The following is a 23,317-nucleotide window of genomic DNA, read 5'->3' as shown; positions in this document are numbered from 1 at the left end:
CCCCGCACCTGTAGAAATCTGCACACTGTGGATCCTCTACAACTCTCCAACCTTATTCAAAAACACCTCCCCCACACTTCCACAATATCCTGCCCTGACCTTGCTACAACCCACTATAACAATACTCTCTCCTCGGCACTGGACATTTTCGCTCCTCCCCAAATACGCAAAACCCCACGTCGTCAGCTCCAACCCTGGCACTCTAACTAAACACGCTACCTGCAAAAATGCTCCCGTGCTGCTAAACGTGCCTGGAGGAAATCCCGCTCTGAATCAGATTTCCTTCACTATAAGTTTATTCTTTATTCTTACTCCTCTGCCCTTCACTTAGCCAAGCAAACCTACTTCTCTTCTCTTATATCTACTCACTCCACAAACCCTAAACGTCTCTTCTCCATTTTCAACTCTCTCCTTTACCCACCTTCACCACCCCCTTCATCTGCCTTTAGTGCTCAAAACAATTACCATCCGAAGTAATATCCCAACACAAGTCTGCAACCTTCCATCTCCGCCCCCGGCAACCCCCTCCACCACTCTCAGCACCTTCCCCCCTACCTCTGAGAATGAAGTGAGTTCCCTATCGTCTTCCTCACACCTCACTACCTGCCCACTTGACCCTATCCCTTCACATCTAATACCATCTCTGTCTTCTACCCTCACTCCAGCTCTTACTCACATATTTAACCTATCCCTTACTACCGGTTCATTCCCATCTTCCTTCAAACATGCAAAGGTCACCCCCATCCTCAAAAAACCCTCCCTCGACCCCAATTCTCCTGCAAACTACCGCCCCATATCACTGCTTCCGCTAGCCTCAAAAGTCCTGGAAAAACTAGTCTTCGATCGCTTAACCCACTTCTTGTCCTCCAACTCACTGCTTGACCCCTTACAATCTGGCTTCGTTCCCAACACTCAACTGAGACTGCCCTCACCAAAGTTACTAATGATCTTCTTTCTGCTAAAAAAAAAAATGGCCACTACTCAATACTTAGCTTACTTGATCTGTCTGCTGCCTTTGACACAGTTGACCATCCCCTTCTCCTACGGACTCTCAGCTCCTTTGGGCTCTCTGACACTGCCCTTTCCTGGATCCACTCTTATCTCTCTAATAGGTCCTTTTCTGTCTCCTTTGCTGGTGGCGACTCCTCTCCATTGCCTCTGTCTGTTGGAGTACCTCAAGGCTCTGTTCTGGGTCCCCTACTCTTCTCTATGTATACATCCTCACTGGGAAAACTTATCAGTAGCTATGGCTTCAACTACCACCTCTATGCTGATGATACCCAGATCTACCTATCCGCCCCTTCACTCTCTCCTTCTGTCCTTGCTCACATCAGTGTCTACTTATCTGGCATTTCTTCTTGGATGGCCTCTCACCACCTAAAAATCAATATGTCCAAGACTGAGCTCCTTCTAATCCCCCCCTCTAATTCTACCCCGGTTCCTAACTTTTCAATCACTGTTGGTGATACCACTATTTCCCCATCACCCCAAGTCCGTGTCCTAGGAGTTACACTTGACTACATTCTGTCCTTCATTCCCCACATCCAATTGCTCTCTTCCTCCTGTCGCAACCATCTACGTAATATCTCCAAAATCCGTCCATTTCTGAGTGCTGAAACTACTAAACAGCTAATCCACTCCCTGGTAATCTCCCGACTTGACTACTGTAATAACCTACTAACTGGCCTCTCTCTCTCCCGCCTCTACCCTCTTCAATCCATCCTAAATGCCTCTGCTAGGCTAATCCACCTCTCCCGACGCTCTGTATCTGCTGCACCTCTCTACGAGTCCATTCACTGGCTACCCATCCACAGCAGAATTAAATTCAAAATTCTCATCCTGACCTACAAAGCCCTTACCAACGTAGCCCCCCCTACCTGTCCTCACTCATCAAGAAATATACTCCAGCCCACCCCCTAAGATCCAACAATGACCTGCTCCTTGCATCTTCTACCATCACCTCCTCCCATGCCAGGCTACAGGACTTCTCTCGTGCAGCACCAACCATCTGGAATGCACTTTCCAGAGCTGTTAGACTTTCCCCTAACCTTTCCTCCTTTAAATGCTCCCTAAAGACCTTTCTGTTCATGGAAGCCTATCTCTAAATCAGTAAAAAATTAATTCTACCTGCCTAACTGCTGCCCCATCTAACTCCACACTAACATCATTCTCACCTTTGCAGTCCCCACCTCCTGTTTCTCACCCTCCTACCATCTAGATTGTAAGTTCCCACGGGAACAGGGCCCTCAATTCCCCCTGTATTTGTTTTGTTAAACTTTGGTGCCTTCTATATTGTATTGTACTGTACTTTTATCTTTGTACCCATGGACAGCACTGCGGAATCTGTTGGCGCTTTATAAATAAAGAATAATAATAATAATAATAATAATAATAATAATAATAATAGTTCAGATAGAGCATGCAATTTTAAGCAACTTTCTAATTAACTCCTTATTTATTCAAAAAGCAGGAATGTAAAGCTTAGGAGCTGGCCCATTTTAGGTTCAGCACCCTGGATAGTGCTTGCTTATTGGTTGCGAAATTTAGCTACCAATAAGCAAGCATAACCCAGGTTCTGAACCAAAAATGGTCAGGCTCCAAAGATTTACATTCGTGCTTTTTAAATGAAGATAGCAAGATAACGAATAAAAACTGATAATAGGAGTAAATTAGAAAGTTGATTAAAATTGCATTCTCTTTCTGAATCATTAAAGAAAACATTTGAGTTTAAGATCCAAATATTTTCTAATCAATAAAATCATCAGTATTCTATATAATCAGCCATGATCTATTACAAATGAGAGGCACTGAGTTTACTATCCTCATCAAGATTTGGGTGCATAATATTCATTGATGTGTAAATGCACCCTGTTTGCTCTTTATAGTTTTAAGAGTGGTTCTAGTTAGATGTTCTGGTATGCCCTGTGCTTCCTAAGACAGAGGAGTATCTATTTAAGGCATCAAGTGATATCCATAGGAATTCTGTTCATTTACTAGCATCTGTTATAACCTGTTCTATGTTTAGCCCTGAACATGACATTAAACCTGTTAATTATAATAATAATGGCTAAAGTAATATGTCTGACCTTTCAAAATTGAAATTGAAAAGTTGTTTAAAACTGCATGCCCTATCTAAATCATGAAAGTATAATTTTGGCTAGACAGTCCCTTTACATTTTTAAACTGTTTATTGATATAATTATAAAAGGTAAAAAAAAGTAACAAAGGTGCATTGCTCAGAAGATCATTCAGGAACCATAGTTTTGCAGACCAGTAAAAACTATGGGACGGGGTTAAAAAATTTCTGAGAGTCAGTCACGGTAATAGACTGTATTATTTTCAAACTGTGCTTTGCTCTGGCTGTACTGTGTTAAAGAAAACATACACAGTGCAGCCAGAGCACAGCGCTGTAAAATAAACAGCCTAATGTGGAGAAAGCAAAAACACTAACAGTTCCTGCGTGCGTTCTGTTCTTTCTGCAGACATGCTGCATTTTCTGCAAGGACATCTCAAATCACTCAATGTTCTGTCTTGCAGTTAGTATGTAAAAAAAAAAAGTTAGGACATTTTAATGGTTTAATACAGTTACATTAGCTTTTGTGGTAAGCCTTACTATTAGGTTTAATAACGATGCATTGTTTCAGTTGAAATAACAATAAAAAGATAAACTATAACTAAAGAAGCATAAAAATGCTTATGTGTTGTAAAACCACTTGGCAAATACTTTTTTTTATTTTACCCTGTTTTCCAATTCTGAGAACTAAAGAACATGATAATCTTCATGTCCCCTTTCCTGTCATTTTGTCAACTCTGAAAACTGTGGATTTTAACAATTCTGATAACTGAAAATGCTAGCTGCAACTTCACACAGCTAACCCTGCTACATATCTCACTAATAAGCCTCAGCAGAGATGATAAGATTAAAACAATAAAAGTAGAAGGTGTCTCATTAAAAGTAGAAGGTGCCTCATAGGGTAGACCAGCAAATAAGGGGTGGTGAACGGACAAGGTGAATCAGTCCTACTCACATGAAAGAAGGCACTAGTCAGTGCAAAACAGGCAAGCCAGATCCTCAAAGTCTTCCAGCAGACTCACTTCCGACAGCAAGAAAGGATACGCCTAGAAGGGCAGCAGAGCTTCCGAAAAAACTTCCCAAAGTGTGGGCATTCAGACCGCTGTGGGGGAAGTGAAACTAGTGCAACCAGGCACCAAATACTCATAATGACTGTAAGCAGCAGATGTTTAAAACTATTTATTAAAAAGTTAAAAACATATAAAGCATATAGCTACGTGTTTCTCTGCGACACAGCACCATTTTCATCAGGATAGCTTATCCTCATTATACCATTTGAGTATTTGGTGTCTGGTTGCACTCGTTCCACTTCCCCCACATCCAGGGGCGTATTATGGTCTAGGCCAACAAGGAAGGTGCCTAGGACAGCAGATTTGGGAGGGGCAGCACATCTGCCCTATCCTCTCTCTAAAAGCAAGCACACAGTACAGTGAGCGATAAAGTGCAGGCTTTTACAGAGAAGACTAGGTACATGCGCTGATTAAGGTCGCTCTTCACAGGCAGTGCTCCTTTAAACCGTTTCTTCATTTAGAGCCACCGGAATTTTTGCAGTGGAAGCGTTCTTGGTGAGAAACTTGCCCAGGGATATGCTTACAAGGTGAGGCTGGAGGAGAAGACCTTGTGCCGATATGATGCCTCCCCTTGTAAGCTGTGGTAGGTCTGCGAGTGCAGTGCTTAATGCGGGTCTTAGTAACTAACAGACTGGATGCGTCTGTGCACTGCTTAGATCAGCTTGTGATATCTAATCATAAACTCTCAGTGCTAATGTATGTTAGCTACTAACAGCTAGCTTTCTCTGCATTCATGAATCCACGGAGTAAATGGACACTTAAAAAGTTTATTTACTTAAATTATGGTAATTACTGTATATTGTTGCATGTAAAGGGCAGTGATTGTTTCAAAGTGTATTCTTCTTTCCCTCCCTTCCTCTCTCCCTTTCTCCTTCAACTCACTCCCTGCCTCAACTCCCTTCTTTCTATCCCTCCCTTCTTTCACTCCTTTCTTTCCCTCCGTTCTTTACCTCCCCCCTTTTCTCCTCTCCCTTCTTTCCTTTCTCTCCCCTCACCTTATTTTCTCTCCCTTCTCTCAGGGAGAAAATGGTATGAGATGCATCCAATTCAACCCACCTGTATGCAAGTGTTTTGCTAGCCCATTTTCTTTTGAATTGTTATGAAAAAAACAAAACATTTTTTACACACTGACCCAAAAAAATATTAAGTGGGAAAAAAGGCCTAAAACCTTTGGGTTGTGTGTGTGTGTGTGTGTGGGGGGAGCAGAATTTTGAGTGCCTAGGGCAGCACAAAACCGAAATACTGCCCACAGCGGTTTGAATACCCCAACTTTGGAAGATTATCAGGAAGTTCTGCTGCCCTCCTAGGCGTATCCTGTCTTGCTGTCGGAAGTGAGTCTCTCGGACGACGTTGAGGATCTGGCTTGCTTGCTTTGCACTGACTAGTGCCTTATTTCATGTGAGTAGGACTGATTCACCTTGTCCGTTCACCACCCCTTATTTGATGGTCTACCCTATGAGGCGCCTTCTACTTTTATCGCTTTAGTGTACCCAAGTGTCTGGCTGGACATCATAGAAGAGCTGCCCTGACTCCCCCTGAGCGTATATGGGACAGTTGCGTATATTGGACAGTTCTGGTTTTATACACCACTATAATATTGCTACATTATTTCTGTTGTTTTCACTTTTATCCTTGTGTTTTATCTTCACTTATTATTGTTGAATTTTACACTATATTATTATAGATCTCTTGCATTTTCTGTGGCGCCTCTTATAGACACCTGATTCAGAAACGGATCAACATACTGATTGCTGTGTGAATAGGTACCTATATTTTAGAGATAAGATACTACAAACCAATGCATGTTTTGCTAACAAAATCACAGTGGTTAGCCTTGACTACTCCAGTGACAACTCCGAATTGGCTCTTTCATATAAGAGAAGTGGTGTGGATAGTTTGGCCACTGAAAATCAACTGCAGCAAACAAGGTGTTAATCTGCTTTAAAAAGTGTTTACATAATGCGGACATAACTTTTCTGTAGTCTTCAACTAAATTATGTGATTACACAATGATTAATACCCCTTTAATATAGTAGCCCAAGATATAAAGAATGTTCTTTTAGAGTGAGTAAAATTACTGTGCTTCATATTTTTCTCTTGGCTGAGAAACAATATATAGTTTAGAATATGGTTCTTCAAGCCACAGGCTTGACCTATTACTGGTGGGTCACAACATCATGTTTACTGGGTAGCAACTTGTGTTTGTTATGTAGGAGAGTTTGTGTGTTGTGTGTGTGTTGTATGAGAGGGTGTGTGTGTGTGTGTGTGTTGTATGAGAGGGTGTGTGTGTGTTGTATGAGAGGGTGTGTGTGTGTGTTGTATGAGAGGGTGTGTGTGTGTGTTGTATGAGAGGGTGTGTGTGTGTGTGTTGTATGAGAGGGTGTGTGTGTATTGTATGAGAGGGTGTGTGTGTGTTGTATGAGAGGGTGTGTGTGTGTTGTATGAGAGGGTGTGTGTGTGTTGTATGAGAGGGTGTGTGTGTGTTGTATGAGAGGGTGTGTGTGTGTTGTATGAGAGGGTGTGTGTGTGTTGTATGAGAGGGTGTGTGTTTGTGTTATTACCTTTTACAAGACTTCAAGTTTGACTACAATCAGGAATAAAGTGTGCGCACATTTTAGACACTTTACCAAAAATTTCAGATTTCTTGTTGTATATTACTTCAGAAGTTTTCAGACCAAGCATAAAAATAGGGTTGCAAAGGTATGTGGTATTATGTCACTGGGTCTTTGAAAAAAATAACTGAAGAACCCTGGTTTAGAAAGCAAAGCTGAAATAATATGAGGGATAATCATGTACATAGAACCACTATTTAGTCATCAATCAACATTTAGTGTGGTAATATTTCTAGAAGATAAATAAAAATAGGTTGCACTGAAGTGGTAATGCATTGCACTGGGATACGCGATTTTGACTATGTGTGTAGTCTCTTAGCAGTGATTACATGTATAGTGAGAAAAAGGGAACTTGCTTAAGATTAAAATGATCTATAAATGGTTTTATTTTGCACAAAATGTTATTATGTCACTAACTACTGTTCCATACTATTAGCTGTCACACATACCATCAGACACTGGAGTTCCAAGAAATCTGGAGCCTTCTTCTGCACTTTTCTCTCCACTTTCTGGATCTGCTTGTTCATCCTCTAATACCTTGTCATTATCTGACCGATACACAATAATGGATTCTGGACGAGGCTCTTTCTTCTTTCTTTTCTTCCTCTCTATGGTGGCTTCCCCAGTTTTGCCTTCAAAAGACACTGCAGCTGCAGCTCTACGGAGTGTATCCCTGAGGGGACTCTGTGGGGCACTTCTGTTTCCCTTAGGGATGATTTCCTCATTACCAGCATCATTGCGAAGTGCCTCACCCTGCATTTCTTCTTTCATAAGGAAATCAGTAATTCATGGTTATAAATCTACCAGTTTTATAGTATCATAGACAAAGTCAACATTCCATTTTGACCTATAGGAAATACACAAACATTAAAAATTAAAACAAGAAATACATATATATTGGCAGTTTTTCTAGAAGCAGTTCTTCTTAAAGGGATACTGAACCCAAATTTGTTCTTTCATGATTCAGATAGAGCATGCAATTTTAAGCAGCTTTATAATAAACTTCTATTATCAATTTTTCTTCATTCTCTTGCTATCTTTATTTGAAAAAGAAGGCATCTAAGCTAAGGAGCCAACAAATGTTTCGTTCAGAACCATGGACAGCACTTGTTTATCCATGGACAGCACTTGTTTATTGGTGCTGTCCAATCCGCAAGGACAACCCAGGTTGTTCACCAAAAATGGGCAGGCATCTAAACTTACATTCTTGTTTTTCAAATAAACATACAAAGAGAATGAAGAGAATTTGATAATAGGAGTAAATTAGAAAGTTGCTTAAAATAGCATGCTGTATCTGAATCACGAAAGAAAAACATTGGGTTCAGTGTCCCTTTAACTTCCATTTTTTGATGGCTATAAGCACAAAACGAGAGGTTCCAAGGATTAAAGGATTAAAGAGACAGTAAATTTACAAGACATTTCTGTTGTCTTGCTAAAGAACATATCAGCCAAGTCTAATATTTAAGTTTATATGAAAAGGAGGCAAAATAAATAACATTTATTTATGTGTAGTAAAATAACTTTGCAATATACTATTTTATATTAAAATCTTAAGGTGTGTACTGTCTCCAATAGACTTGCATCAAGGCCTAAATCAATTTAGACAATTAAAGTTCTGAGATCTCACAAAGAAATCCCTAGTGAATCAACTGAAAGGGTGCCAAAACTTTTTCACATGCCTCATTTAAAGGGACACTTAAAACAAAATTCAACTTTCATTATTCAGATAGAGAATGCAATTTTAAACAACTTTCCAATTTACTTCCATTAAAAAAAAAAGCACAGTCTTTTTATATGTAAACTTTGAGCCACCAGCTCCTACTGAGCATGTGCTAGAATTCACAGAATAAGTCTGTATACATTTGTGATTGGCTGATAGCTGTCACACGGTACGTGTATGCATTTGTGATTGGCTGATGGCTGTCACATGGTACAGGGGGAGTGGAAAAAGACCAATTTTTTTTTTTTGAGGTTTACAGGATATAGCAGGCAAATTATACAGTAACACATGTAAAGAATAGTTAACCAGATGCTTAGAAACTTGTACAATTAGAAATAACAGAAAAAATATATATACATGCTTTAGATATCGTTTAACCTGTCTTAAAGGGACATAATACTCATATGCTAAATCACTTGAAACTGATGCAGTATAACTGTAAAAAGCTGACAGAAAAATATCACCTGAGCATCTCTATGTAAAAAAGGAAGATATTTTACCTTACAATTTCCTCAGCTCAGCAGAGTAAGTTCTGTGTAAAATGTTATACTCAGCTGCTCCCAGCTGCAGGTAAAAAAATTAAAAAAAATGAAGAAATGAACAGCAGCCAATCAGCATCAGCAGTGCTGAGGTCATGAACTCTTACTGTGATCTCATGAGATTTGACTTAACTCTCATGAGATTTCATAGTAAGCTTCCTTTACCTGATTGGTGAAATAATATGAGAGTGCACGATGCTAGTCCCTTCAGATGTCCCAGGACAAACACACTAAAATGCTGCTTAGAAATCCTTTACAATGGGAGGTGGCTACTGAGGAACTTTTGAGGTAAAATATCTTTCTTTTTTACATAGAGATGTTCAAGTGATATTTTCTAATCAGCTTTTTACAGCTATGCTGCATCACTTTCAAGTGTTTAAACATTTGGGTATTATGGCCCTTTAAGGCCTTCCATATTATATAGGGTTGTCACTCTTGTACCCCAATGTACCTATAACAGAAAATGAGAAGCAAGGAAGACGTGAAAATCAGGGACCACTTTTGGATCCCAATTCAAGTAAACCTCTGTTTTTTATTAAACATAATATGGTATAAACAACTATAAAATGAACATATTAACAGAAGATTAATATAATTTGAGAATTTCAATAAGTACTTATAACAAAGTGTATTTACAACAGAGAATACAATTGTTTAGAATGTCAGGCTATCTGTAAATGTGTTATTAAATAATTTATATATATATATATTGAAATAGATATCATATATGAAGCTATTTGTATCAGTTATCACTGTAACATTACAATTCTGTCTATCAAATGGTCTGAGTTTGTAAGCCAAGCCCCCTTTCTTGTTGTCAACAGGGTCGTTTTTAATATTCACTGGACCCTGGGCAAACATTTTCTTGCCCCCCCCCATGCAATTTCACTCTCCACCCCAACATCCCAAAAAAACAACTACATTTACGTATTTATTATTTTTTATCCACTGCTGGGCTAATCATTTAAAAAAAAAGAAAAAAAAAAAGAAATTGCAATATGTGAAACTGGACCTAAGCAGTACTAATAAGTAAATAATATATATATATATATATATTCCTCCACTGTGGATTAATTTAATATGCTTTTGAATGTGATTCTGGTGTGTGGCTAGCTGATTAAAGAGATTTAGGGCAGTCAACAGGAGAAAAGCAAGGTAAAGACAGACTTTTTCAGGGGGTCCAAATATTTATTAATATCTGTACAAGATTAAAAACAAAGTCCTTGGTTTTATAAAACCAAATGTGGCAATCAGATTGATTGAGTATCGCATCAGTACAGGCATAAAGGATCAGATGGTGGAACAAGTGGGCATCCTCTGACGAAGTAGGGAGAACCCCTACGAAACGCGTAAGGCCACGCCCACCATCCAAACGCTACCGCAAACAGCTGATGCAAGCTGCCAGCTTTTTTGCTTGCACACAGCTGTTCTCTTTAGTGGCGTGTTTTCTAACTCGATCAATTCCAAGTGTTTGTGCCTCACGAATTTGAAGGTTGTATGGTTATCCTGATAACAGTAAACACATGTGAACTGTGTGTGTGATATTTGGACGCATAATCACAAGACATTGTCTGCGGCTGGATCTAACATCTGAGGGATATCGTTTGAGAGACCTGGATGTTTCTCAAGTGCCCATATCATACCTCATTTACGTTGAGGTTTTCTTTGTGAGTTTTTAATCGTGAGATTGTTAATAAATGTTGTATTTTAACTGACATATTGCACTTAGAGGTGTTGCGTCTGTTTTTTTTGTTTCTTTTTATGTAGAGAGAAAAAAAAAAACTATAAAAATGAACCTTACCTTAATGTGTGAAGTATCAGCATGACATTATACATTAGCCACAGCAGCATGTATGTATGTATTTGGTACTTGTAAAGCGTGGCTAATCACCTGTAAGTGTGCCAAGGCGCAGCTTATTTTATCGACCTTAGAAGGATGAAAGGCTGAGTGGACCTCGCCGGGGATCAAACCGGCAAACCTCGTGTTGCTACAGAGCTCAGTTACAGTGAATTAGCAGCACATGTCACTTATTTGCTAGGAACAAGTTCCCTCTCACCCTGCACTAGACAATGCTGCATGGGGAAGGGGCGTGTGTGCACTCACTTATTCTTCCCACTGACCCCTTTCTACAAATCACTGTTCCCCAAACAAACTTCAGTTAGTTGATCTTAGGGCCACAGCAGAAAGAGCAGGGCTAAGGGGACCAGCAGACTGGATGATGTCTGCCCAAGGCTACATGAATACAGTGTGAGACGAGTCACACAGCCTCAAGACTGAAGAGAGCAGTGTGTGCAGCTGCACAGATGCTCAAATCCTCACGTGCCTGCCACTCCAGCTTTCTGGTGCATGCACCCATAGTCAGCCCTACCCAGAAACAATCCCCACCACCAGAGAAGTTACCTGGTAAAAGTGGTAATCCCAGCAGGACCTTTTCTGATGCAGTGGGATTGGCTGGATACCGAGTTAGGGCTTAGCATTTAGTGCTGCACAGTGCACATCTAAAAAAGCACATGGCACTAGCTTGGCATGTCACATGACACCGGCACAGTGCACAGTTTCTCACTAATAAATATAAGCAGAGAACTTTTGACTGTGACCGTATTAGGACTGAATTTTTATTTTTTTTAGGACTTTTGGGCCCCTCAACAGACCCTGGGCAGCTGCCCCTTTTGCCCTGTGTTAAAGACGGTCCTGGTTGTCAAGGACACATTACAAACCTTTGTCCCAATTCATCAAAGGATTTACTTTAAAAGTAATCAGCATATAACACACTCAAGTTTGAATGCCCTTAAATGGAGCTTCCTGCCCAAGATGGGTAATAAAATTACAGACTCCCTGTAGACAACAGTCGCTTAGTCCGCAAGGATAATGAAATATACAAACATCCTCAGAGGAAAGGTAACCACTTTGCATGCAAACGTTAATTACCCCACGTTGAGTTGAATACACGTAAGCCTCGTCTGAGTTTAAGGATCTAAGAAAACCTTTTAAAACATGTGTTCTCTGAAAGCATATCAGAACTTAAATCTAGATTTAAAAGGGGAAAATTAGAACTTCATATAAAATGAATTGTGTAATTTTCAAATATTTCCTTGTTGACTGTATAAATGATATATATTATAGATAGATATAGATATATATATATAAAAAAATTTTTTAAAAAAAAGGATTGTCCAAAGAGAGCACTCGCCGTGTTTTAACAAAGTGATTTAATCAGAGTTAACGTTTTAGGGGTACAACCCCCGTCCTCAGACTCCTGTGAAGAAAAACAAACAGTGTACATTTACACTTACCACGCAGTGGCTAAATAGCCCAATAGTTCCAACGCCACCGGCCCCCACACTGATGCACAGGATGCAAACCGGAAGTGCTGCCGAGGCGTCACTGCGTCATCACGTTGGCGCCAGTACTGCCCCTGTGAAGTTAAGCATGTGAACAATGTAAAACAACGTGAAACAGTGCATAGGAGATATTTTACATATCAATATGGATTACACTTAATAGTGTACTGTTCATAGTATCCAATGTGCATATACTATAATAAAGTAATAAATGTGGGATAAATGTTTATACTATTAGTGTAAAAAACTAAAAGATTAAAAATGTTTAGGGAAAAGGCTACTACTTAGGCAATATACTGAAACAGGGAGAAATACATTATGGGCTGAATTAGATGGGGTGAACTATGGGACAGAAATTGATCTATTGATAAGATTTTTTTGAATTATCCAAATGTAGGTTATGAGGAGGACCCAACGGTCCCCAGGGAAATGAGGGTAAAATTACTTAATTGATCTTTAGTAGGAGAACTGAATATTAAGACCATGGGTTAGATGATCAAAAGTATTAGGAGTCAATTAGGAAAAGGGGCAAATGAATTACTAAGTTTAATGCTACTGGATAACATCTGTTGCTCTCATGATACAACAGTAACTCCCTTAATTCATAAATAGCAGCGCCAGTCAAGTTGGGTATTTAGTCCCTGTGGGGTCAAAGTCCCCAATTCGTAAGTCCAACTTGCCTCCAACTGAAGGAGTATTTGTCCCTATCTCCCCCGCTGGTGATGGGTGGGACATGATCAATTAAGGTGTACTTGAAGTCCTTGACTGTGTGGCCTGCTTGGACAAAGTGGCAGGCAACTGGCTGTTCAGAGGTTCCCTTATCCAAGGCTGTTCGTATTGATGATCTATGGTTCGCCATCCTTGTGAGGAGGTCATTGGTGGTTTTCCCCACACAGAACAGATACAGGCTCTTACTTTACACATCCATACAAGAAGAATATACCCACAGACATCGGATGACGTGTACGACTACACATGTAGTATACCTTCTACATTGTATCTGCGGATTGCTCTATGTGGGGAAAACCACTGATGACCTCCGCACAAGGATGGCAAAGCATAGATCATCAATCCGTACAGCCTTGGATAAGGGAATCTCTAAACAGTCAGTTGCCCGCCACTTTCTCCAAGCAGGACAGATAGTCAAGGACTTAAAATACACCTTAATTGATTATGTCCCACCCATCACCAAAGGGGGAGATAGGGGACAAAGACTCATTCAGTTGGAGGCAAGGTGGACTTCCGAATTGAGGACTTTGGCCCCACAGGGACTAAATACTAACATTGACTGGCACTGCTATTTATGAATAAAGGGAGTTACCGTTGTATCATGAGAGCTACAAATGTTATCCAGTAGCATTACACTTTGTAATTAATTTGCCCCTTTTCCTAATTGACTCCCAATACTTTGATCATGTAACGCATGGTCTTAATATTCAGTTCTCCTACTAAAGATCAATTAAGTAATGTTACCCTCATTTCCCTGGGGACCGTTGGGTCCTCCTCGTAACCTACATTTGGATAATTCCAAATAGTCTTATCAATAGATCAATTTCTGTCCCATAGTTCACCTCATCGAATTCAGCCCATAATGTATTTCTCCCTGTTTCAGTATATTGCCTAAGTAGTAGCCTTTTCCCTAAGCATTTTTAATCTTTAGATTTTTACACTAATAGGGGCCTATTTATCAAGCCGTCAACCACAAATATGCTGGAATTCTGCAGCGTAATTGTGGAGAGCTTGATTCACCTTATTTATCAAAGATGTTCCGAATGCAAATTCGGCACTATCTGACTACTTTTGCTACTTAACAAATAACTAGCAGGTATGCTCGCCACTATTCCAGCCCAGCGTACCTGGTTTTCAATCCGCTGCCCTGGAGGTCGCGTATGCCATAGGAATCAATGGGAGTCTGAAAGGGGCAAAAGCTTATGTTCGCTGCTGCCCGATATCCCATTGATTCCTATGGGAGAATAAAAATTACGTTTACACCTAACACCCTAACATGTTCCCCGAGTCTAAACACCCCTAATCTGACGCCCCCTACACCGCCGCCACCTACATTATACTTATTAACCTCTAATCTGACGCCCCTACACCGCCGCCACCTAAATAAAAGTATTAACCCCTATCCCGCCGCTCCCAGACCCCACCGCAACTAAATAAATGTATTAACCCCTAAACCGCCAGCCCCCCACATCGCCATAAACTAAATTAACCTATTAACCCCTAAACCTAACAACCCGCTAACGTTATATTAACTAATTCCTATCTTATAATAAATGTAAACTTACTTTTAGATTTAAATTAAACTATATTAAACTACTAATTAACCTATTCTAACTATTATACTACAATTACATTAAACTATATTAAATTAATAATTAATCTAACCTAACTTTTAAACTAAAATTACATTAAACTACAAATTAAATTAACTATATTATATATTTAAACACCTAACCCTACTCAAATAATTAAAATCTACATGAAAAAATTACAAAAGTTACAAAAAACTAACAACTACGTTACAAAAAATAACAAACACTAACTTACACAAAATAAGTAAGAAATTATCAAAGCTTTAAACTAATTATACCTAATCTAAGGGCCCTATGAAAATAAAAAGCCCCCCAAAATAAAAAAAACCCTATCCTACAATAAACTACAAATAGCCCTTAAAAGGGCCTTTTGTGGGGCATTGCCCCAAAGTAATCAGCTCTTTTACCTGTAAAAAAAAATACAAATACCCCCCCCACAGTAAAACTCACCACCCACACAAACAACCACCTAAATAAAAAGCTAACTAAAAAAACATAAGCTCCCCATTGCCCTGAAAATGGCATTTGGATGGGCATTGCCCTTAAAAGGGCATTTAGCTCTATTGCAGGCCCAAGTCCTAATCTAAAACTAAAACCCACCCAATAAACCCTTACAAAAATCCTAACACTAACCACAGAAGATTTACTTACAGTTTTGAAGATCCGACATCCATCCTCCAAGAAGCCGGGAGAAGTCCTCAACGAAGCGGCCGAAGTCTTCATCCAAGCCCGCAGAAGTCTTCACCCAGACGGCATCTTCTATCTTCATCCATCCGGCGTTGGTCCATCTTCAAGACATCCGACGCGGAGCATCCTCTTCCTTCCGACGAATGAAGGTTCCTTTAAATGACATCATCCAAGATGGCGTCCCTTAGATTCAGATCGGCTGATAGAATTCTATCAGCCAATCAGAATTAAGGTTGAAAAAATCTTATTGGCTGTTGCAATCAGCCAATAGGATTGAGCTTTCATCCTATTGGCTGATCCAACCAGCCAATAGGATTGAGCTTGCATCTATTGGCTGATTGGATCAGCCAATAGGATGAAAGCTCAATCCTATTGGCTGATTGCAACAGCCAATAGGATTTTTTCAACCTTAATTCCAATTGGCTGATAGATTCCGATTGGCTGATAGAATTCTAAGGGACGCCATCTTGGATGACGTCATTTAAAAGGAACCTTCATTCGTCGGTAGTCGTCGGAAGGAAGAGGATGCTCCGCGTCGGATGTCTTGATGATGGACCCGCTCCGCGCCGGATGGATGAAGATAGAAGATGCCGTCTGGATGAAGACTTCTGCGGGCTTGGATGAAGACTTCGGCCGCTTCGTCGAGGACTTCTCCCGACTTGGAGGATGGATGTTGGATCTTCAAAACTGTAAGTAAATCTTCTGGGGTTAGTGTTAGGATTTTTTAAGGGTTTATTGGGTGGGTTTTAGTTTTAGATTAGGACTTGGGCCTGCAATAGAGCTAAATGCCCTTTTAAGGGCAATGCCCATCCAAATGCCCTTTTCAGGGCAATGGGTAGCTTAGGGTTTTTTAGATAGTATTTTATTTGGGGGGTTGTTTGTGTGGGTGGTGGGTTTTACTGTTGGGGGTATTTGTATTTTTTTTTTTTTTTTACAGGTAAAAGAGCTGATTACTTTGGGGCAATGCCCCGCAAAAGGCCCTTTTAAAGGCTATTTGTAGTTTATTGTAGGCTAGGTTTTTTTATTTTATTTTGGGGGGGCTTTTTTATTTTCATAGGACCCTTAGATTAGGTGTAATTAGTTTAAAGCTTTGATAATTTCTTTTTTGTAACTTAGTGTTTATTTTTTGGTGTAACTTAGTGTTTGTTATTTTTTGTAACTTAGTTGTTAGTTTTTTGTAACTTTGTAATTTTTTAGTGTGGATTTAAATTATTTGAGTAGGTTTAGGTGTTTAAATACATAATATAGTTAATTTAATTTGTAGTTTAATGTAATTTTTGTATAAAAGTTAGGTTAGATTAATTATTTTAATATAGTTTTAATATAGTTTAATGTAATTTTAGTATAAAAGTTAGGGTAGATTATTAATTTAATATAGTTTAATGTAATTTTATTATAATAGTTAGAATAGGTTAATTATTAGTTTAATTTAAATCTAAAGGTAAGTTTAAATGTATTATAAGATGGGGATGAGTTAATATTTAATGTACAGTTAGCGGGTTGTTAGGTTAAGGGATTAATAGGTTAATTTAGTTTATGGTGATGTTGGGGGCTGGCGCTTTAGGGGTTAACACATTTATTTAGTTGCGGTGGGCTCCGGGAGCGGCAGGATAGGGGTTAATAACTTTATGTAGGTGGCGGCGGTATAGGAGGTGGCAGATTAGGGGTTAATAAGTATAATGTAGGTGGCGGCGGAGTAGGGAAGGCAGATTAGGGGTTAATAAGTATAATGTAGCTGGCGGTGGGCTCAGGGAGCGGCGGTTTAGGAGTTAATAACTTTATTTAGTTGCGGCGGGGTCCGGGAGTGGCGGGATAGGGGTTAAACAGTTTAGTATAGTGTGGGTGTTTAGTGACAGTATACAAATAAAGCTGGGAAAAAGCCGAATAGCAGCGAGATCAATGACTGTTAGTTATCAACAGTCTGCTGCTCATCGCGCGTACTTGGTGCCCGGCTTTTTGACAGCTTTTTTGTTAAATATGGAGAACGTATTCAGGTCTGCGGCATTGATGTTAGGCGAGCGTATTGGTGCCGGCGAATGCAGCACAGTTGATGGCTTGATAAATAGGCCCCATAGTATACACATTTATTACTTTATTATAGTATATGCACATTGGATACTATGAACAGTACTCTATTAATTGCAATCCATATTGATATGTAAAATATCTCCTATGCACGGTTTCACGTTGTTTCACATTGTTTACATTGTTCACATGGTTACTACACAGGGGCAGTACTAGCGCTACTGGTGCCAATGTGATGACTTGGCAGCACTTCTGGGTTCCATCTGGTGCGACAGTGTGGGGGCCGGTGGCATTGGAACAGCTCGCTGGCTATTTAGCCACTGCGTGGTAAGTGTAAATGTACACTGTTTGTTTTTCTTTAAATCACTTTGTTAAAACACGGCGAGTGCTCTCTTTGGACAATCTTTTTTACATATTACTGGGAGTGCTGGTATTTCACCATTTTATATATATATATATATATATATATATATATATATATATATATATATATATATATATATATATATATATATATATATATACACACAACTGTATAGTCTTATTTTAAAGACGTATGAAACAAATAACATCTTCTTGAATTCTTTCCAGGAATATAGTGAACCACTCAGAGGAGATAGATACTGACCAGATAAGTTTATTGAACTGGAACATATAAATATATCAAATATAGACAGAAGAATATCAATGCAGGAAGACCTTGCCCCATAAATTGTACCTAAATTGTTTTCATGCATTCAGAGACACACTGTAAAGAGATGCAATATTTATATTAATATGGGATAATAATCCAATATAGGTATTAGGGCTGGGCGGAAAAATATAAAATCGCGATTTTGGACCAAAAAAAACGTGATCACGATTTTTTTTAATAACTGTTAAACATACATTTATCACTAAAAAATGCATTAAATGTTAATTAATTGTGTAGGAGATGCTTTAAATACCTGTGTTAGGGTATGTTTGTCAGAAATAATTTAGAACAAAACAAACTGACATTTTCAAATTCCCAAGATTCCACTTTAACTGAAGAAAGGCAAATGACATAGCCTATCCCCAGGATACTCTGACAGGAGTGTACATAAGTGTGAGATATTCCTTATTAATACCGAGGTAAAACCGATTATAAATGCATGCAGAGTGCAGACTCAGCAAATCCTCCTGCTTTGTATGCAAGTGGGAACAGGGGAGAGCACTAAAGGAAGCAAATGCTGTGCAAGGATGGGGTTAAATCTGATTCATAATTACTGAGATTATAGAGTGCTCCACAAGGTTCTAGTTCTGATGTCAGGGTTACGCTTTCCCTCGTTAGCTCAGCCTGCACATGCACCCAGTGATCATGCAGAACGTTGTCCAGGAGTCCAGACTTACAAGCTCTAGTCCAGACAGGCATAGTGAGAGGGGAGAGAAGGTTCTTGCACAGACCCAGTTTACTTGGCAGTGGAGAGCTAGCGGCAGCCTATACGAGCCCCCTCCTGTACGGCATAGGGGGCTGGGCTAAAAATTGCATACTCTTGCAGTTTTAAAACCGCGGCGATTAATTGCGGTTTAAAACCGCATCCGCGATTAATTGTGCAGCCCTAATAGGTATATGAAATTACATCTGACTTCTATTCACAAAGTATGTATATGATATTAAGATGATGACTGAGAAAGTAATTGGGTCCATGCTGAAGGTATTATAATCCTTTTAAATCCTTTCATAGAAAATGTGACTTTAAAACACATCTTTTAAAATATAAATAGTATATCATGTTTGGTATGAAAATGCTCAGGGTAAATAGTATAAAGTGATCCCATATATATTGGACACATGGTTTGCTGATACTGGAAATTAAAGTGCATTTAATAACACTTTAAAAGTTCGATATTAAACTGTTAGCAGTATTGAAGGTTAGACTGCATTTCTGGTTGTCCGCTGCCATCTAATAGTTTATGCGAAAACTGTAACCAAAGGAGAAGGTAGTGTCGGATAACCACATACATTTCCAGTAGCCAATCAGAGACAAGCTTCTGTAAGGGCATATCCTAATATTCACCAATTATTACAAAACAGAGGAGGGCTTATCACTTGATAAAAGCTCATGCATAGGAGAAAAAAAGGGTCTTTGCTGCTGAATTTTGGACTGAGCTAACCTTGCTGCCTTTGGAACATAGTCACTATAAGCGAAACTGGGCTAACCTTTCTTTTTCCATAAATGCAAATACCTCTCTTATTTAGGAGGTGAACTGGATTTATCTGAAAAAGCTGAAACTTTTAAATTGGTTTAACTAGTGATGTATACGGTTGATCTATATATTTTATATTTAATCAATGTTAACAAAGGTAATCTAAAAGCTATAGTTAGATTGCAGCTGGTAATTTAAAAAGCATATTTGGTATTTTAAGTTTATATCCATAGTCCTGCGTAAATTAGAACCAGTCATAGTAATTTATTTGCTAGACAGGATTTTGCACTCCAGATTTATAGGTCAGTTATTACTGTGAACTCTTTCAGAACTGTACATAAATTGGTTATTGTGGTTAAATCTCTGGTAGTTATTAATTAAAGGGACAGCCTAGTCCAAAATAAACTTACATGATTCAGATAGGGCATGTAATTTTAAACAATTTTCCAATTTACTTTTATCACCAATTTTGCTTTGTTCTCTTGGTATTCTTAGTTGAAAGCTTAACCTAGGAGGTTCATATGCTAATTTCTTAGACCTTGAAGGCCGCCTCTTAAGAATGCATTTTAACAGGTTTTTAACCACTAGAAGGTGTTAGTTCATGAATTTTATATAGATAACACTGTGCTTGTGCACGTGAAGTTACCTGGGAGCTATCACTGATTGGCTAAACTGCAAGTCTGTCAAAAGAACTGAAAAAAGGGGCAGTTTGCAGAGGCTCAGATACAAGATAATCACAGAGGTAAAAAATATAAATATAACTGTTGGTTATGCAAAACTGGGGAATGGGTAATAAAGGGATTATCTATCTTTTAAAACAATAACAATTCTGCTGTAGACTGTCCCTTTAAGCATTGTTAAGCTAATAGTCCAATTTCTAATATTGGAGTGAACTAAGCTGGATAGTTATAGATTGTGCTGGGATTCTCAATTGTGGTATGTATTGTGAGTAAGGTTATTAATTTTTAAAGATATATATTTTATTATGATATGTTGTATAGAATATTGTAACAGAATAAGCGTGTATAATTGATTTATAATCTAGTTTCTACATAAATATAATTCAATGTGTCTATAAAGCTAACTAATCAATGAACTAAGGAATAAATATTAATTTTAATAAATATATTGTTACGTATATACATTTTATTGGTTGGCAACTGTGAAGATATTAATAAATGATATTGTAAACCAAGTATATACCAACAAGAAGGTTGCACTAATTCCAATATTGGTTTGTAGAGATGTACCAGAATCAAGAGCTAAGTAACTGTTTTTTGTTCTAAACCTGCTAATATTTTTATTCAATAGAAGAAGCTACTGTAGGGCTCAAAACAATCAACCCTAAAATTGGGATCTGTATCATACAATATATGTTAAACAAATGGGCTGTGTAGGAGGCATTTCACACTACTATAGACTGGTATGCTTGCTTATGGGGGCAGAAAATAAAATGTTCTAGATTGGGCTATAAATATGTACCAAAGACATAGATATCAAAGGTAACATCCAAGAATAAAATGTCTTGCGTTAAAGTTAATAATAATAAGCTGTATCTCCTAACTATTAAGATTTATATTAGAGTACATCCATGCATCATATATATGCTTGTCTAGTTTGCCATTGCAATCAGTCTAACTAGATGGCAAATCATGATTTTGGAGAAGTTGGAAAGGGTGGATATTAAGACCTGGATCATTGTTCACCACTGGTGCTAAAGAGTTCTCAAATTGTTGTTATATTTTGAAATAAATAATCAGGCTAAATCTCAGGAAATTTTAACAAGGAGGGGTTAGTCTGATGAGTTTGCTTTACTTCCAGCTAGAAAGATAAGTGGTTAGCGAACATTTGTCATATATAGCACATCACAGTGGTATTCTGATGTAACTATAGCCTTCCCGCTATCTCGGCCGCAAATAGCAGGCCAGGCACTGTACTACAGCAAATATAAATTAAAATGAGACCTATGTAAATATAAGGTGGTAAGCTCTCAATATGGAAGGCCAAAGATAAGCTACACCCAAGTACTTTTACTGTAGTGTATTGCATTCAAAGGAGAATGTCTGTCAGTTATTGTATAAATATGGAGAATCAAACAGCAGTATGAAATGACAAGATAACTCACATTATAGAAAAGTAACTCTTATGATGATATCACCCTTTGTGAGTGTAACAAACTACGTCAATATAGTGGATTACATGTTGTAAACCCAAAATTAAAAAGCATTCAGGAACAGCGACAAACAGCATAATATCTATACATGAAGTCCCGCCTGAACAATGTGTCGTCAGAAACCAGTTCAATGGTTTTAAGTTTGAAGTAGAATGAAGCCATATATAGGACACCAGGATCTTGTCTGCGCTGTACCAGATCTGTGTGAAATAGAACGGTAGGTTGTGGGGAGCTTAATATAAAAGGTGTGATAGTTACAGTCGTGAATTTTGGCAATCTAGAACAGAGTCTCCAACTGGGTCTCCTGTAATTATGGACCTCAGAAACTCTTGGAACATCATAGAGGTTGGTTGGCTCGCAGGGACAGTGCCGCATAACTTTTTTCAAAGCTTTCCAGTTGTTCGACTTTAGCCTGCATTGCAAAGTCTGCAGTTGTAGATTACTCATCAATCTGAGATTGACCAGGACAGGTAAGTGGACGCTGGGGCCCCAGAGCGCCACTGCTCCCACTCATCTATTGCAGGCTCAGGTTGGATGGATTGCTGAGAAGGGTATCCTCCATTAGTATGCAGTGTCCTAGAAAGAGATTTCTCAAATGCAATGTGGTAATCCGCAAGCATGTAGCGCAGCTCCTCCAGAAGATATTTAGCAGCTTCCATGGTATAGTCCTATAGCAGGTATTAGATTGGTAGTTGTAAAAGTGAAAAATTCAGCAGTCCGTTTGTGACTGCTAGGAGGGGGGGTCTGAGACTGCATATTTGGCTGCCACCAAAGGCCTCAGTAATCCAGATCAGGTTTCTGCACACCGGGATTTGGAGCTATAGTATCCTTGAAATATATGGTGATCATATTCACAGCTCTTGCTACAAAATGATCTGATGTATCAGTATTAATTGGAGGATTAGCTGAATCTGTTCAGGAGCTCCTGATATTGCGACAGATCATGGCTGCTGCCCGGATACGCCCCTAGACATTATTTTTAAAATTGTCAGAAAATAAATCTACTATTCATTTAAAGTTCAGACTAAGTGCTATTGCATTGTCTTGTTATCTTGCATTTGTTGATTATGCAAATCTACTGTGTTGACTGGTCATTAAAGTTTTTTTGTTTTTCTTATTTTAAATTAGTTAAAAGCTATAATTAATATATTAAGTCCCCTAGGAGGGGGTTAGTAATGGCATTGTCAAGCCTTGGAGTATGAAGGGACCATTTCTAAAGCCCCTAGCCCACAAGGGTTTACTATGCTTTTTTCCCCCTCACAATTTCACATTGAAACCAGGTGGGGTTCCTCCTATAAAGGCAGGGTTTTGATAATACATTAGACAATTAGGGACTTTTCTGTCTCGCAAGATTGGATAAAAGATGATAACTATGAAACTCCTTTAAAAGTAATGCAAGCTCCCTTTTCACCTCAACAGGATACAGAGATGTCCTGGCTAGTTTGAGTGGCAGCTGTTAAAATGATGATTCTTCTGAAATGGCTTATCTATCAATTTCCCTACCTCCATTATTGATAAATTACCAATAAATAAAATAGTAAACTCCCTAAGGTAGTGGCGCTTCTCTAGCAAAACCCGTTGGATGT

The 23,317-nt window shown here is 38.7% G+C and overlaps 1 protein-coding gene across 3 annotated transcripts in view; it reads right to left on the bottom strand.

Annotated features, from left to right (window-relative positions):
• Positions 1–23,317, bottom strand: part of TMEM169 (transmembrane protein 169) — a 40,050-nt gene that overhangs the window by 7,229 nt on the left and 9,504 nt on the right. For 2 of the 3 annotated variants that reach the window (XM_053698105.1, XM_053698106.1), the window contains exon 3: positions 7,205–7,602. In XM_053698105.1, coding sequence (XP_053554080.1) covers positions 7,205–7,526 — 322 coding nt within the window. In that variant the 5' untranslated portion in view covers positions 7,527–7,602. The remainder of the gene's footprint in view (positions 1–7,204; positions 7,603–23,317) is intronic. The other variant, XM_053698108.1, reaches the window with a different exon arrangement.

Source organism: Bombina bombina, chromosome 1 (assembly GCF_027579735.1).
Source record: "Bombina bombina isolate aBomBom1 chromosome 1, aBomBom1.pri, whole genome shotgun sequence".
Classification (NCBI taxonomy): Eukaryota; Metazoa; Chordata; class Amphibia; order Anura; family Bombinatoridae; genus Bombina; species Bombina bombina.
The sequence above is the reverse complement of the archived record's forward strand: the minus strand, read 5'-3'. Positions and strand labels throughout refer to the sequence as shown.